Here is a 16179-nt window from a genome sequence, read left to right on the forward strand (position 1 = left end):
TTGAAGTCAATGGCAAAGCTCCTATTAATTTCAATGTGGCTAGGAATTGACCCAATAAATCCATGTGATTTTGGTCAGTAGATGCAGGTGCAGGGTTGATAGTAAGGAGCATTCTGCTAGCTTTATGTGGCAGGGAACTGCTAGTTGCATGGTAGGATTTGCGCTCAGCAGACTGGCTCTAGCATTCAGCTGACAGTTCACATCTGGCTTTCCCATACAGTGCACTTCTGTAAATAGCAATTGTACTGTAGATAAGAACTATGAACACTAGGATTTAGCCTGCTGTATATCTCAACATGCCTTTAACATGTGGACACGGGGTGCCTGCTCTGGATTCAGTCCCCGGTGAGAGAAGTCATTTGATTCAAGGTGCCTCGTTGAGAATTTGAACTCGTCTCCTTTGCCCCAGAACATTTCTTGTTCTGACCTGATTCTCTCCAGTTTCCGTGTCTAGCTTCCACATACTTTTCCTGCTGCGAAATCGCTCACACAGCCAAGGTTTGTAGCACTGTTCAAGAAGCTAGATGGGCATTTACAACTAATTCCCCTTAGTGAGCTCTGCCCTTCAGAGGTTCCCTCACAACACAACCTGGCAGATGTGCCAAGGCACTGCGTGTTCTTGGGCAGCCCTCCCTTTAAAGTGCCATTTCCATTCTCTGGCTTGTCCTGTGCTCTGAGCTTTCTCTAGTTGATTAGATTCTGAAATCCCTTTCTGTCCTCACTCCAATTTGATAACACGTAACTTGCTCAACCCTATGTGTAGAGGACACCTCTGTGATTCGAGGCAGGGGGAACAACACACACCACATTTCTGGCTGTAATGAGCAAGATGCTCTGTTCTAAAGAAAACCTTTTTCTGGGAAAGCATGCAATTAAGTTATTCTTTCTATTGCATTTCCAGTATTGCCTTGACAACTGCAAGCATTTTCCTTAACACTTCTCACAGCATTTTGCGTCCATTATAAGAGACCATCAGTGGGAGGAAGGGGAGAACCCTCCCCCACACTGCAGTACAATGGGTCTAGGACACGATAGATCCAGATCTAGGAGATTAGGTTGTAGTCAGTTTAATCTGAAAGTTTTGCAGTGGGATTGTATTCTGACAAGAGAGCTCTGGGGTACAGACTAACACGGCTGCTACTCTGAAACCTGGGGTATACAGACACCTTTTCTCAGCTGACCTATTGTGAATCGTTGTATCTTACTGATTAAGTCGCACTGATCTCTATGTACAATTTCTCTGTGGGAGAAATGACAAGGCAGCCATGAGCCCATGTTTCCCAGCAGGCACTCCAGGTAAATGTTCTAATGCTGCCTTTAAGAAAGAGAATTAAGGCTGCAGAGCAACTGGGAGGTTGGCCACAGGAGTGGGCCACATGTGGGCTCAGGGCCATTGATAAGGTTCTGCAGATAATAAACCTGCACAGTGCAGGCTCTTCACGGTGACGTTGAATGATATGCATCGCCTGCCTAGTGCAGTCACAGAAAGCTTTTCAACAGCAGAGTCATGCTGACAGAATCATGCTGTTTACACAATGGTGAGATTTGTTTTTTCCCTTTAAAAATAGGGGACTTCGATTTATCTGACTACTTTGACACCCCGCCAGAGACTACAACAAAACCAGGAAAGGCAACCACTAAACCCTATCCAAAGAAGCCAGGTAATACCGCATTCCCTGAGGCACTGTGTAGGAATGCATACATACCATCCCCACTGCCCAAGATTCCTCTCTGGGGAGTGAATGAAGGAAACTGCTTGTCAGTGTAACCATGAGAAGCATTGCCTAGTGTTTTGAGCACAGGACTCAGAGCCAGGAGACCTGGCTCGCACAAACACTTATTGTGTTATCACTTAATCTGTAAAATTCTGGCATTAGAGCCCTACCCAGAAGGGGGACGGAGACTTAGTTTTAGTGTCCATATAGTGCTTTGGGGCCACGACTGAGTCCTTCCCGGCTATTAAAACACCTTTAAAAGAGAGACTTAGTAATGCACGGTATTAACCACTGGAAAATCTTTTTAACCAAGTGTGGTATTCCTTTCTCATTGGGCAGAAGATAATGGATATTCCAGCACTGAATGTTACTCACATTGGAATCTAATCTCTACTGATGGAGCACCCAGCAGTTGGGCAGTTGCTCACGTACTATAATCATCATCATACTCTGTGTGACAAAAGTGCACAGTATTGCTAAAGAGCCAAACTAGAACTGGAGTTTAAAAGGATCCTCCCCTACCCCTTCCTAGAATTCATGGAAGGAGTGATGTATGCAACAACAACAGTCTTGTGATACTCAGCAGTGTCCTCAGGCCTTAGCAATTACAGCCATCGTGGCATGTGTTCCAATAGAGATATATGTACCAGTGTGTTCTGCGCATGTGGGTATTTGAACGTAGCTCCGCAGAACAGATAGCAGGGAGGAGTGTTTGGTAATCTCAGATGAGCAAACCCTGGAGCACTAGAGCTTTGGGAGGGTCCTGGCTTTGTAGCACAGGCCCATGGCTTGTACTAACACCCCTCCACCTGCCACCCCTAGTCTGATGTGCTGGAGCTACAAAGGCCTGGTAGGGTGTCGTCTTATTGCCTGGTGAGCTTTTGTAATGTAACTTTGTTGTGGTCTTGTTCCTTCAGATGATTTTAGTTTATGGGATGTGATCCACACCACCACAACCAAGAAGCCAAAAACCACCAAAGCCCCACCCAAAAAGAATCCAGGTAAGTGGTAGTTCTTGAGTGGCACCTGGGGCATCAAGAGCTAGTTCCAAAAGAGGGGAAGCTAGCAGTGCACAAACTGGAGAAGTGGTGGAAGCCACAGCCTCTCCAAGCACTCACCTTCTGCCTCACCTGCCCCTTTTATTTTCATCCTATTTTTATTTTGTTCACTCAGTAGTCTTAGAAAATAGGGGGTCTGGTGTATCCACCTTTGCCCCATGGACACACTGAGCTGGTCCTGGCTGGTAGCTCAAACAGCACTTCTCTGGTAGCACCAGCTACTTTGGAAGAGTTTTACTTTGCATTTAAAAACAAAACCAACAAATTGTGTATAGCCCTGACTGCCGTGAAGAAAACATTCCAGACGTAAAGCAGTGAAGTGCTGTTTCAGGCGCCCCACTGAAGTCAATGGAGACGTCAGTGGAGTTGTACCTGGTTATGCCAGCAGTGAATTTACCTCCAAGATTTTAGATTATTGTCGCTGAGACTTTCTCCCACATGTTTCAATGCGGTGTTGACTCTGAAACCTAATGACACCAAGCACTGTTTAACAGCCAATCATTTTGCCAGGTGTTGTGGGCAGAGTTTTGGTGATTTTAAGTCTTGCTCTGCTTTGGGAGAGCAACCTTACTTTCCCACCAGGGAAAGAATCAAAAAATTCAATTGGCTCGGTTACATTTCTGCAGTAGTCATTTAATAAACACAGTAGGAGGCTGTTCTGTTTAAACTTAAATTCTCAGGATACACAGCAATGTGTTTTCCTTTATCCTTTTGTTTTTCCCCACTACTGACTATTTCAGTCAGTAAAGGTGCATCTCAGAAAATGCTTCCTTGTCCTTTAAGATTCCCCCCTCCCCTCTGCCTTATTTCCACACTCTGAACACATAGAATTGTCTATTTCGTTCTGCCCTTTTCTCTCTTGCTTGATTTATATGATTTCCTGGCATTTGATCCACTATGCAAGACAATTTCTGCAAGAAGAACATGACATTTATCACAACACCAGCATGAGAGCACAAAACCAAATGAATTGCAAATATCTCCCATGATATTATGTTTAAACTAGAGAAGAAAAAAAAAAAGTCAGTTACTTCATCTTTCCCATTGACACTGTCTGACAGAGTTGAGAATTTTCTTTCTTAAGAACCTTTGTCAGAACTAAGGGATTAGATCAAGGAGCGTTGAATGAGGTACCTTGGAACGCTTGGTCCAAGATAGTAACCAGTATGGTATTTTATAGCAAAGGATCCTGCGGACTTTGACTTATCGGATGCGCTAGATGATCAGAATGATGGGAAAGGTGGTGGGAAACCAAACGTAAAACCTGGTGGAGGTACGTAAATTAACTTTCTTACTCTGCGCTAGATCCTGCAGCGTAAAGCCGTCTATCCTTTTTCTTATGACTCGGGGGAATGCAAAACACAGTGGGAACGAACAGAATAGACCCCCTGGGACAGCGCCTCCCTTTCAGATTATTACAGTGGAGCTTGTGCTGGTTCACATCAGATGAAGGGCCCTTCCCATCCCTCCATCAAGTCGATACGTAGTTTTCATTGTTCAGTGCATCCTTTCATTAAAGCAAAGAATTGCTGCAAATGACAAAGGTGGAGGAAGTGGAGAGATTTAAAGCTGCAAGGCTGGAGATTGGCTTTTTCAGAGCATTAGCCTCTCATGTAAATTTATGGCATTTCCCTGTCTCTCTCTTAAACATGAAAGGCCAAGCTCTTCCCTTGGATAGAGCATACAGACTCCCCCTCTCCCTCTTTAGAGTGGCACACACATACCTGAAGGCCAAATAGGACTCTGCAAATTCAGGGCTTTCTCCACTGAAATCAATGGATCAAGCCCATAAAGAGGGATGAGGAGGGAACATCTTATTGCAGAATTAATTAAAGGGAGATAATATATTTTGTATTAAAGGCCTTGCCTAGCGTCTCATTGGCTATTTACACATTTATGTATTAGTCCCCTTGTTTTATTTCTTATTGGCCCTGTGACTCATGAGGTACTGGCAGGTCTGCTGTGTTGTCCCTACCTGATAGATTATTGACTGAATGATACGTGCTCTTGTGACTCTTCATCATTACCAAGACACAGAAATCCAGAGCAGTCCTAATTCCCAGCCCAATATAGAATATGGGCTGGACTTAACTGGGTTGGGAGGCCTCTTTCCATTCCCAAAATATTACAGGTGGAAACTCATTTGTCTGCAGTTATTGTTCCTTGAGCACCAATCTAGAAAAGACTTGCACAATCTTTGCATAGAATAAACTACTTGTGTAATTAGTAAACAGATATTACATTAGATTTTATTAGCTAGGTGGCTTGCAAGTACTTCGATTTCAAAGTTTGTTTAAATATATTAAACTTGTTGAGGAAAATCTAAAGAGTCAGTGTGTCAGTACCAAGTATCAAAAAATAGCCTCTCATGGTAATTTATACCCCATCTTAATCAGCATTGGTACAACTTACATTTTGGCCTCCATTCAATTTGTTAGTTTTGTTTTTAATCTTATTGCAAATCTTAAATCCATAAATGCTGTTTTCTGTGATCAGTTAATGAATGGAGAATCCTGTTCCAGGCTCGAAAGGTAAAGATAACCCTTCAAGAGGTGGAAAACAGGGTAAGGAGTCTTGTACTGGCTCCCAGCCGTACCTCTTTCCTTTTATGAACCTCAGCTTTCTGGCACCCGGTTTACTAAGCACTGAAAACTTCTGTTACTCTTCTTCTATCTGCAAAATAAATTGGGAATGTAATGGTTTGAATATTTACACTATTTTTCCTATTAATTCAGGACTGTTTTGTATTTCTCCATTTCAATTTTGCATGTATTAAACTTATTTTCTCAGTGATTTTATCTCAGCTACTTGTGTTAGAAATGTGTTCATGCACAATCCTGCTGGAGATACTCCAGTAACACTTTAAAAAAAAAAGCCAAATGCAGTAGCATCCCACGATGGGAGGCCAGATACCCTTTTCTATCAAGATCTATTCAGTGCAAGAGAGTGGTGGGGCTCTCAGTATGGGATTTTAGTTGATTTGAATGCTTAGTATGTGCTTGTAGCATACAAGTAATATGCTTAACTCTTTGAGGAAACCACCTGTTTTCCAATTCCCATGTTGTACTTTTCAGGAGCCTTCAGGACTAGATTCACAAGGGGGATTTTGGTGTTGTAATACTGAACATTGCAGTGCCTAACTTAGGGCTTGTCTACACTTACCGGGGGATCGGTGCGCAGCAATCGATGCATCGGCGGTCAATTTAGCGGTTCTAGTGAAGACCTGCTAAATCGACTGCAACTGCTCTCCCATCAATTCCTATACTCCACTGGATCGAGACGAGTAAGGGGAGTTGAGGGGAGAGCGTCTCCTATCGACATTGTGTAGTGTGGACCCCACGGTAAGTAGATCTAAGCTATGTCGATTTGAGTTACGCTATTCATGTAACTCAAATTGCGTAGCTTAGATTGAATTTCCCTTGTAGTGTAGACAAGGCCTTAGGAACCCAGATTCACAACCCCAAATTAAGTGCTCAGACTGCCCACATAATGCACAGGGAGAGTTGGACACCTGTCAAAAGAATTCACAGAAGCCAGCATCCTGAACGGGGAGCTGCCTAAGGTAATGCCGAGGAGAGGATGGGGGCCTAAGCCCAGCCCCTCCAGAGAGAGTTAAATGCCTAATACTGGATTCACAGCCACGAACCCTCTCTTGGAGACAGGCATCGGTCAGTCAGTCTCTTCTCACAAAAAAGGGTGGTGCCACCCTTATATTCCATAGTCCAATGGTTAGAGCACTTCTCTGGTGTGTGGGAGATCTGGGTTCATGTCCCAGTTCTGTCTGGTTTGGAACAGGGATTTGAACCTAGGTGTCCCATATTCCATGGAAGTACCCTGACCACTGGACTATAGAATCATTCATTGTCCCACCCTGTCCCAATGAATATTGAATTATTTATACAGAGTGGAACTTCAAGCAAAAGAGATTGAGACATCCCTACCCTGGGGGTCCAGGCACTCCCCTCAGGACTTTTGGATGAGGAGGCCTTTTCAGAGACAGCTCACTTACAATTGAATTTTGAGAAACTTTACGCACCTCTCCTTTGTAAATAATGCAGACCTGGTATGACTTAAAATTAGTTCTGCATTGCTCCATGGGAGACTTTTTCAATAGACAGCCAGGGGTTGCACAAGCCAGAATTGGTCCAGAGCCCATTTTGAACCAGCTGACACAAGTGCAATGAGAACCATTCTGAAGAGCCAAGGGCCTGACTTTTTCTAGGAGCTGAGCATTGGCCTTGCCCACAAACAGCAGGTGCTCAAGACTTCTGCAAGGGCCTGAATCTAAAGTCGTTGAAGTCAGTGCCATTGACTTCAGTGGGCTTTGGATCAGCCCAAAAATAAAGCCCTAGTGCTTAAGTTGGATAAAGCCAATGAAAGGCATCTGGGAGTAGATAGAGAAATTGCTGAACTAATTCTTTTGGCAGCCCAGCCTCCCTCCCCTTGCATGCTCTCCCCTAGCCCCCCCCCCCCCATGTCTTGTGGTTTCATACTAACCAGTATTAATATTTTCAGTTACTAGTTAAATGAGAAAATCAGCCCCTGTATGAATACAATTATGTACCAGACCCGAGCAAGTACTGCATGAGCACCAACAGAAAGTATTAACAGACAATATACCAATGGGACTCTCTTAATCTCTGCCATTCCTGAACTTGGAGTACAGTGAAACGGTGAGATGTCCACACAGATGAGAGCTCCTCTTGAATTCAGAGTTGGGATACTTACGAAGTTCAGTTCAGACTGCACTTAAATTATATTGTCTACATAGCGGTGATGCAGCTCAAATGTGGCATTAAGTTAATAGCTGTGTAATAGATGGTAGATTTGTAAGCAAGAGACACTGTCCCTTTCGCATGTCCCAGCAGATCTGTCATTCCCAAAGCACAGTGTGGGCACTGTCAGGGAAGTAACATTTCAGCAAGATACCTAATTGCTGATGCTTATCAGCTTCTCACCCTCTCCTGCTCTCTACAAATCCAACACAGTGCCACCTGCAACCCTTCTGGATGGTTTAGCAGAGAGCTTTCTGGTTACCAGGGTTAGTAGATGTAGCTGAACAACTCGATAAAAGGCCTTGAACATGCAACATATTGCAATGTCTAAGTTACAGGAAGTCAGCACATCTTATTTGTTTGGGTTTTTTTTAGCATTTTCAGATGACGATCTGGCCAGTGTTCTGGATGATGGGGAGTACCATCCTGATAAGAAGAAAGGTAGGTCTTTACACACTGCTGACCAAGCCCATTATAGTTGGTTTATACCCCAGGTCAGTTAATACACAGTATGACCCTTCCATCTGGAGACTAGGAATGGTGATAGAACTGAGATAGAGGGTGTAGTTAGTGGACAATCTATGGTATTTCATCATTATTTACAGTGTGGTAGCGCTTACATGCGCCAGTGAGGATCAGAGTCCCATTGTGCTAGGTGTGGTAATAGCTCTTTTTAATATTGCTACATCTTGCTACAGCACTCATTTTCACTTGTTTGTGAGAGAAACAAAGTGAAGTCAATCTAGGTCCAGAATAAGTAGTCTCAAAGACAAGCTGGATTCATTTAACTGTTGTTCTTTCATTGTTGTTATTATGTTAAGCAATACAATGGCCTAGGTATTAATGTTGTGCTCAGGTACCATGATGTATTCATGCCTGATATAATTACCTGCACTGTGCACTATAGTCACCTATAACCACACATCTGCAGTGTCTGGTTATAGTCCCCAAATCATCTGTTTTCCATGATGTGGCTGCTATCTCTTCATTCAGCAGCTGGCAGCCAGTCCCGGTGCAAGATTTTCACACTCACTTCCACCCCTTCCTGCTGGCAGCCAGCCTTCCCCAGTTCTCTTGCCCCACTGAAAGCAGCTGTAATATAATCTGAGCAGCTAATCTAGTAGAGCACCCTGTGCAAAAGGCAGTGGAGAAATTGGAGTGTAAGATGAGACTGAAAAGGAGTCACATGCAGGTGTGAAGTTGTACTTAAATCACTGTAGTAGAGCCTTGCATCACTAACAGACAACATGAGCGAGTCCTGGTCCTTGAGCTAAGAGATGGTGGTGGAAACAGAGATTAGGATCAAGCACCATGCTAAGGCCTTTCACGGAACGGTGATAGAAAAGCATTATTGCCAGCAAGGCTCATAGAAAGTTGACGGGGAGGTAATTTCAGAAGCTGAAAACTTCTGCAGTGAGACTTTCCAGAAAGAACATGCGATTCCTTTTTGGATCTCCTGCTTGAAGCTAGGAAATGTGCCAAAGGAGAAGTTTATTATGGCCCTGGGGAAAGACCATGTCTAGCTCTGGCAAAGAGGCACATAAGCTTCATCCCAGCAAAGCAAAGCAGAGAGGAACGCAGGGTGTCTGCAGCCTTCATGGCCTCCAAGTCCAGGGGAAGTTTTAGGAATGCAAGGAGGAAAAACCTATGCAGATGAATTTGTTTCTTTATTAGCACTGTGTCCTGGATGGATGCCATGGATTGCAGTACAGGGGGAAGAGCAGCTCCTAAGCCACCCTAAGCTTGTCCTCAGGTCACTTCAATCACCTCTTCTTTGTGGCATGATTCGGGAGTAGCCTTTTTAACATGAATCTCTGAATTACCCACTGAGACATTGGAGGAGCAGAATGGCAAGGAACAAACTTGTAGCCCACTGGCGGGAAGGGGAAGACCTTTGTACCATTGATTTCTTTAACTCCAAAAACAGTTACAATTTATGACTCAGCCCCTCTCCTTTGCCCCCAACTAATTAGTTTCCTTAATTAGCTTTAAGTTATTTGAGGAGTGATTTTTAATGGATATCAAGTAAACTTCTAAAAGTTGCATTTTACAAGAAAGCATCTGCCTTCTAGGATGAACCCCAAGCAATGACCTACTGTCAGGATGTGCTCTTGTTCCTGTTGAAGTCAGTGTTCCTTAATGTCAGCGGGCGCTGGGTGAGGCCTTGCTTCATTAGGTAGGAAGTACTGGTTTCACCTATGGGTTGGAAAGTGCTCTGAGGAATGATCCAATTCCGAGTGTAGTTAAGGACAAGAGTCCCACAGCATTGGGAACTGGCTTGGGGAATTGGCTTTCATGACTAATACTTTGAATATACAGAAAATGGTAGAAAAGATAAAAGCTTTCCCTCAACTTTCAACCACTCACTACTGCTTACTGAGAGTTAAAATGAAGACATCAGGCCGCATGTTTGTGAAGATCCACAATATTAAAATAGGAAAATTCAAAGGATGAATACCACCAGCCCAGTCGTCAAACTGCACTAAAGACAAACTGCATTGGAGTAATTAATACTATGCTGACCCGCTTCCATAAACTCAAGATTTATTTATAGTGATTTGTTAACTGTAGGTTTTGGAGGGAACTTTTCCTCCTAACCCTGTTTCTCCAGGGAAGGCAGTTTTTAAATAGGTTTCAGGCTCAGTAAAGATTCCTTGGCATTATGGAGCTTAGCTGCACATTTTTCTATTGGCAATGCAAGTATGTTGTGTGATTCTATATAGCATGTCATTTATCATCCGTTTATAGTCAATGTACAAAACTTTGCTTAGCACACGAATAGGGTATAGAGAGCTCATCTGCCATACAGAAAGGACTACCCATTTAAGGCGGCTCCTCTGATAATATGTATGATGTCTTAAGTCTTCACAACAAAAGCAAAGAGAAAGGAGAGGAAGAGTCATCAAATCCCTGGAACTGATCCCACCTTATGGTGAAAGAATGAATAGGTCTGGCAAGCCAGGTTCTGATTCTGAGCTACGGTCTGTAGCGCGGGAGCCATTGTACTGAAGTGCATCCTGACTAAAGGTCACTGCTTCACAGTTTGTAGAAGATGCAAGAAAATAATAAGAAACATCACAGGTGGGATTCTCTGCTGGAATGGGAGAATTCTCACCAGGATTCCTTCCTGGGCACTGAATCCTGTCTCTGCTTTGGCTCCAGTTGGAATAAATGTATGTGAGAGTCGACTCATTTTGGTATAAACGCCTGCTAAACACAGCCTGTCAAATAGCTGAGCAGCTGTTAGGGGCCCAATTCTGCAAGGTGTTGAACACTCTGAGCTCCCATTGGAGGCAATGGGGCTTTAGGGTACTCAGACCTTTGTAGGACTAGGTTCTGCTGCATGTGCCTGTGTCAGTGTGGGGACCTAATTAATCCTTGGAAAAAGGGGGAAGCCACTTAGCTCTTCGTACCTCCAGCCATATCTTCTCCTTTGACTAGAGATTTACGGCCCCAGTGACGTGTCAGGCTTTGGCCCCAGTGAGCCAGTAGCTATTACACTCATGTGCATCATACACACACACTGCCCTTCCCTCCCCATTGCACACGTGGCATAACTTCATAGTGCCTTAGTTCTCAGAACGTAAGAAAATGGAGGCACCATGAAAGAGAAGTGCGAGGCTGATTAATGCGCTGAACTGTTTTAAGTCAGCCTGTCTCCAGAGGGATCGAGTAGACTAGAGGGTGGTCAGTTCCCACAATCCCCCTTCCCCTCTGTATACAGTTTCAAGCTGCGTGTGTTGCAAGCATCTCTCATTATGCACGTCCTTTCATCGCCTGCCCACAGCCTGGCACCAAAAAGCCTTTATTGGAGTCACCCTGGCATTGTCTCAGAGGAAGCTGGGAGTTCTAGACTCGAGTGCAGATACGTGTAAATGAAGCCACAAGCAACTGTAAAGCCTGCCTTTGACTGCACAGCGCTAAATTTATAATCAATTCCACTTATAGCCTAACACAGTGTTACTGAGCCAGCAGCTGTTTAATTAAATCTGAGGGTTACCTTAGCGTGCAGGTCTGCAGTCACACAACAGCATGTTCCATACTGCCGCTTTCCTGCAAGTGTTACCTCCCCACCACCACCACCCACACTGAGAAAATCACTAAAGTCACAGTAGGATCATGAAGGTGGCTGTCAGCTCGAGGATCCTGGGCCAGGCTGGCAGCCCCTTACCCTGCTGTGCTAGGAGATGGTAGTTAGAAAGCGTGACCCCACTCTTCTCCCTTCTGTGACTGTCTTCACTGCCAAGACAGGTGTGTTTTCAGCCAGGGCAACTCATGCACATAAAACCCTAGTGGAGACATGACACCTGTAGCTTTACGGTGAGGTCAACCTCACCTAGCTGCCGCTCAGTAAACACTCCAGAGCCATGTCTCCACTAGGATTGTACAGCAGAGTCGCTACTGTGTGTTACTTATCCCACTGTTTGTCCGAGCGAAGACAGCCTACAGGCTCTGCCTGCCGTAGCACAGCAAGGTAGCTGTGTCCGCAGGTGGCCTGTGCTTTCAAATGGACGTCCCTGGCCCTAGCTGCTGGTTTTCTGAGAGAAGGCGGCGCGTGTGTGTGGGGAGTGGGGGGTGTCTCCTCCATGCATGCTACACAGGTTCAGCAGAGGAGCCATCACAAGCAGTTGTGAGGGAGGGGAGCTGCTTATGCTGGGGAGCGAGCACTAGGTGTTCTGCCCCCCAGAGCGGCTGCAGGCAGTGCCGAGGTTCCTGGTACCTGCCCTTCCACCAGAGCCAGTGCAGAAGGGCTGTGGTGAGAGCAGAGCAGCCTGCTGCCAGCTCTGAGCCCATTGCCCTGGCATGCCAGGGGCTGGTGCTGCAGGGTGAGGACTAAGTACGTGACAGGCTGGCCACTGGGTCTGGCCTTGTGGCTGCACAGCTGCTGCCATCTGTTCTTCTCAGCCTAGTTTCTCTTCCTCTCTCATTCTTGGTCTCCTCTCCACCTCCCCCTCACCCCACCTGTCTGTCCCATTTTCTATTGCCCACATGTCTCGGGGTGGGGGATAGGCTCCGCAGGGGCAGGGACACAGAAGAGCAAAGTGGTCTGGTCCTGGGTCTCTTAAGTGCAGTAATTACATTGCTTGTGCGTGTCTACACCTGGCTCTGTGTGTCGGCGGTGCAGGTCCTCACCAGGAGCGCTTGCACTGACGGCACTGTCAGTGTGGGGCATTGTGGGATGGCTTCTGAAAGCCAGCCACAGTCGATGTAACCAAGGCAGTGTCATTAACCTAACGACATAGACACAGACTCTACGCCGCTCATGGAGGTGAAGTCAGGTTGGCGTAGCGGGCGAGTTACATCTGCGGGAGCGAAATTCTAGTGTGACACTTACAGAGTTAGTTTGACGTAAGCTGTTTCTAACTCTGTAGTGTAGACCAGGACATAGTCTATATTCAAGAGCCCAGGTGGCTGGCCAGCCACCCTAGGAACAGGGGAGCTTTCAGGGAGCCCAGCCACTGTTTTACACCAGCTCTAGGGTGCGTTTGCAGTAGGGGGTGGGGTGAGTCCACCTTCCTCCCACCCTGGCTGGGGCAGGCTGCAGGGCGTGGTGCGGGTTACTGAAAGCAGTGGATTCAGTCAGGTGATGGGGGGGGCAGGAACACCACTGCTGTTTGATCCCCAACAGGCACCAATGAATGCGAATCCCATGCTGGCAGCATCAGCCCTAATGCCCCTTGTCTTTCTTCCAGGTGGCAGCGACTACGATGCAGGTAAGTAGCGACGCACAGAAGCTCAGCTCCGTTCAGCCCCAGACCGACCCTGCTGCCATGGCATCTCTGAGCGACAGACACATGCAAACACCCGGCCCCTGCCCCTGCCCCTGCCCACCACATTTCCCAGACTAGTTTGCTTAAGAGGCTACGGGTGAGAAATCCTGGCCAGCCCTAGTGTCTGCAGAATAGCCCAGCTGGCCTGGGGGAAGGGAGAGAACAGCTAGATCCCTGGAATAATCATTTTGGACCCTAATACGTATTTAAGCACAACATCCGCTCCTCTGCTTTGTAGGCACCACTGCCGAGACTGGGACAATAGCAGGAATAGCCAGTGCTCTTGTCGTGGCATTGGTCGGCGCCGTCTCCAGTTACATTTCCTATCAGCAAAAGAAGTTTTGCTTCAGCATACAACGTAAGTGGTTCAAACGCTCTGAGCAGAACACAGAGCCTGCTGGGGAAAGAGGAGGAAAACCACCCTTGCCTGAGGGTCCACGAGGGGCCGCAACCCTCCCCCTTTCTGTGCAAGAGGAGGGGGCTGCGGCCCCTGGGGAGAGCTCTCCAGGGACTTGCCGGGGGGCAACCCCACCCAGAATCCTAAGAGAAGTTAACACACCCTGAGGCTGTAGTAACCTTGGGGCTATGGTACCCACCATGCACGGGGGCATCGGTTCATGGGAACGGTGCTGCTTGGCTGTGTTCCTAGCCAGGAGGCCAAATTGTTTATCAGCCCCTGCTGCTGCTCTCCATTGTAACTAGCTAAAAGACTCAGTTTGTGAGAAGGGGCTCCCCTCGTTACACTGGAGATGGGTGGGGGAAAGGCAGGGAGGGGAGCAGAGGCAACATGAGACGGTCTAGGCAGGAAGCAAGCCTGTGTGTATAATTGGCGGGATACACCCAAGGCCTCCACCACAATCTCTCTTTGGCGTGGCATCAGGAGCCAAGCTGTACCTTGGGACATTCAGGAACAAGAAGAGTGATGGGAGAGACTGGAGTGGTATTTATTATTATTGACTGAAATTATCCCTGTGGCAGGGGAGAAGACACATCCCCACCCCACAAACCTGGCTCACTAGCAGGCAGAGGAATTTTGTAAGGATAAAGCATTCATTTGAAATTGAAACAACATGTGTCAGCTCCAGCTCTTGCAAGGGGGCGGCTTTGTTCCACCCCACGCAGGAACTCTGGATCTGAAAGGTTTTTTTCTTATAACATTAACCATTTAATCGACCAAACTATTCAACCCCACCTTTTGGTAAGGGTGGCAGCTCCTCCAGCAGCTACACCCCTCGCCAGTGTCAAGGAGGGGACTCAGCTACCCCCTGCCTCTGCACACGGAATTGTTGACTGAACATGCACACACCTTAGTCCTGGCTCAAATGCAGGACACCAGCTTAAGCCAAACAGCCAGCATGTTCTTCCAGCTTAAAGTGATGGCTCTACAGCATTACATTACAGTCTAAGACTATTCTGGGGTAGGATCTGTCCAGACTGCAGCACCCAGTGAATGACGTAGGAACATACTATAGACTGAGGAATAAGAAAGATGAAATATAACTGGAGTTGAAAACTTACCCGTAGGCAGAGAGAGGAGATACAGCAAGCAGAGGCTGATTCCAAAATGGCCTCTCTAGAGTCTGTCATATTTAAAGAACTAACCCCTGAAAGGCATGCTGGGAAAAAGAAGTTCCTATAAAAGGAAAAATCCCGCAGTGGGAGTCACAAAGGAAGTGGCTATAGCAGTATTGCATCCACATAATTGTATTTAATAGCTTCAGGTTCTTCCCCCTCCCCAGGCATCTGTTTGTATAGTTCAGTTGTAAAAATTGCCTTTCAAAATAAATGTTTCCATTCTTTTCCCATTGGGAAAATAATGAAGGCAGCAGGCCAGCATTCATGAGCAACCCTACAAAAAGAAAGCAAAGTGGAAAGAGATGATTTCATGGAGGAAATGGTTTACACTTCAGCACCTTCTGTTTCTGTAAAGCATCATTGATTGTGAACATTTACAGCATTAGGCCCTGAGCCTGTAAGGTCCTTCCCCTGGACAGACTTTTCAGGCTCTGCCCCTTCGCTAATCCAGTTGTAGAGTTAAGTAATAACAGCAGAGAGGGACACACCAGAATGTAGCTACTGGGGTGGGGGGCTATCGTTAACTCTGAGATGAGGTTTGGAAAGAAGCTATTGCAATCCAGATGGCAGGTGCACCAAGCACAGCTAGGTTGTGAGAAGGGGCTCACTGCACAGGTGGAGGGAGGAGAGGAGACAAGGCCCTTGAGAGAATGGGAAGGACATTGAAACACATGGGGGATTCTGAAAGGGCTGTGGCTGTCTCTGAGGCTGGGCAAGTGAGTTCCTTTGTGTGTGAGAGGGAGGGTGAGCAGCAGCATTCTGCAGCTGCTGGAGACCTAGGAATGGGAGATGGTAAAGGAGGGAGCTGCAGAATCCCAGGCAAGCGGTGGCAAGAGCCTGGCCTTGGCAACCATTCTCAAACCCTTTCATGGTGTGAGTCACAAGAGTGGGTGTTTGTGGACACCTCTCTGGCCCGACCCGCCTCTCTCTCCTACTCCCTGTCATGTAACACCCACATGGCAGCCACTGCCGTTGTGTACATAGAGAAGAGCATGGGGGAAAGTGCTTGGTGTAGTTTAAGTAGCTGTCTTTAATGTGATGTAGCAACTGGACGGACCCTAGCCACCTCTGGGCTCACCTCTGAATACTGGTGGTCTGGAGCCCACGGGGTGGGACTCACTGCCCCAGGGTTTCCAAGGAGTTGTTATGAACAGCCAAAACTAATTTAAAATTAATCAGCTAAAATTCGTTGAGTGTCTCCTTCACTATCGGGGCAGAAACTTACCCTGAAACACTGCTATTTTCCTGGCTGGGGCTGCGACAAACAGGTGAGAGTTTTGGAAAA

At 46.5% G+C, this 16179-nt stretch overlaps 1 protein-coding gene across 3 annotated transcripts in view; it reads left to right on the forward strand.

Moving 5' to 3' along the window:
- CD99L2 (CD99 molecule like 2) overlaps positions 1–16179 on the forward strand; it is an 81485-nt gene that overhangs the window by 58887 nt on the left and 6419 nt on the right. For 2 of the 3 annotated variants that reach the window (XM_039487282.1, XM_039487281.1), the window contains exons 6-12: positions 1569–1661; positions 2633–2716; positions 3954–4046; positions 5296–5337; positions 7924–7989; positions 13242–13262; positions 13558–13677. In XM_039487282.1, the coding sequence (XP_039343216.1) occupies positions 1569–1661; positions 2633–2716; positions 3954–4046; positions 5296–5337; positions 7924–7989; positions 13242–13262; positions 13558–13677 (519 nt within the window). The remainder of the gene's footprint in view (positions 1–1568; positions 1662–2632; positions 2717–3953; positions 4047–5295; positions 5338–7923; positions 7990–13241; positions 13263–13557; positions 13678–16179) is intronic. The other variant, XM_039487283.1, reaches the window with a different exon arrangement.

This window comes from Mauremys reevesii, linkage group 9 (assembly GCF_016161935.1).
Source record: "Mauremys reevesii isolate NIE-2019 linkage group 9, ASM1616193v1, whole genome shotgun sequence".
Lineage (NCBI taxonomy): Eukaryota > Metazoa > Chordata > Testudines > Geoemydidae > Mauremys > Mauremys reevesii.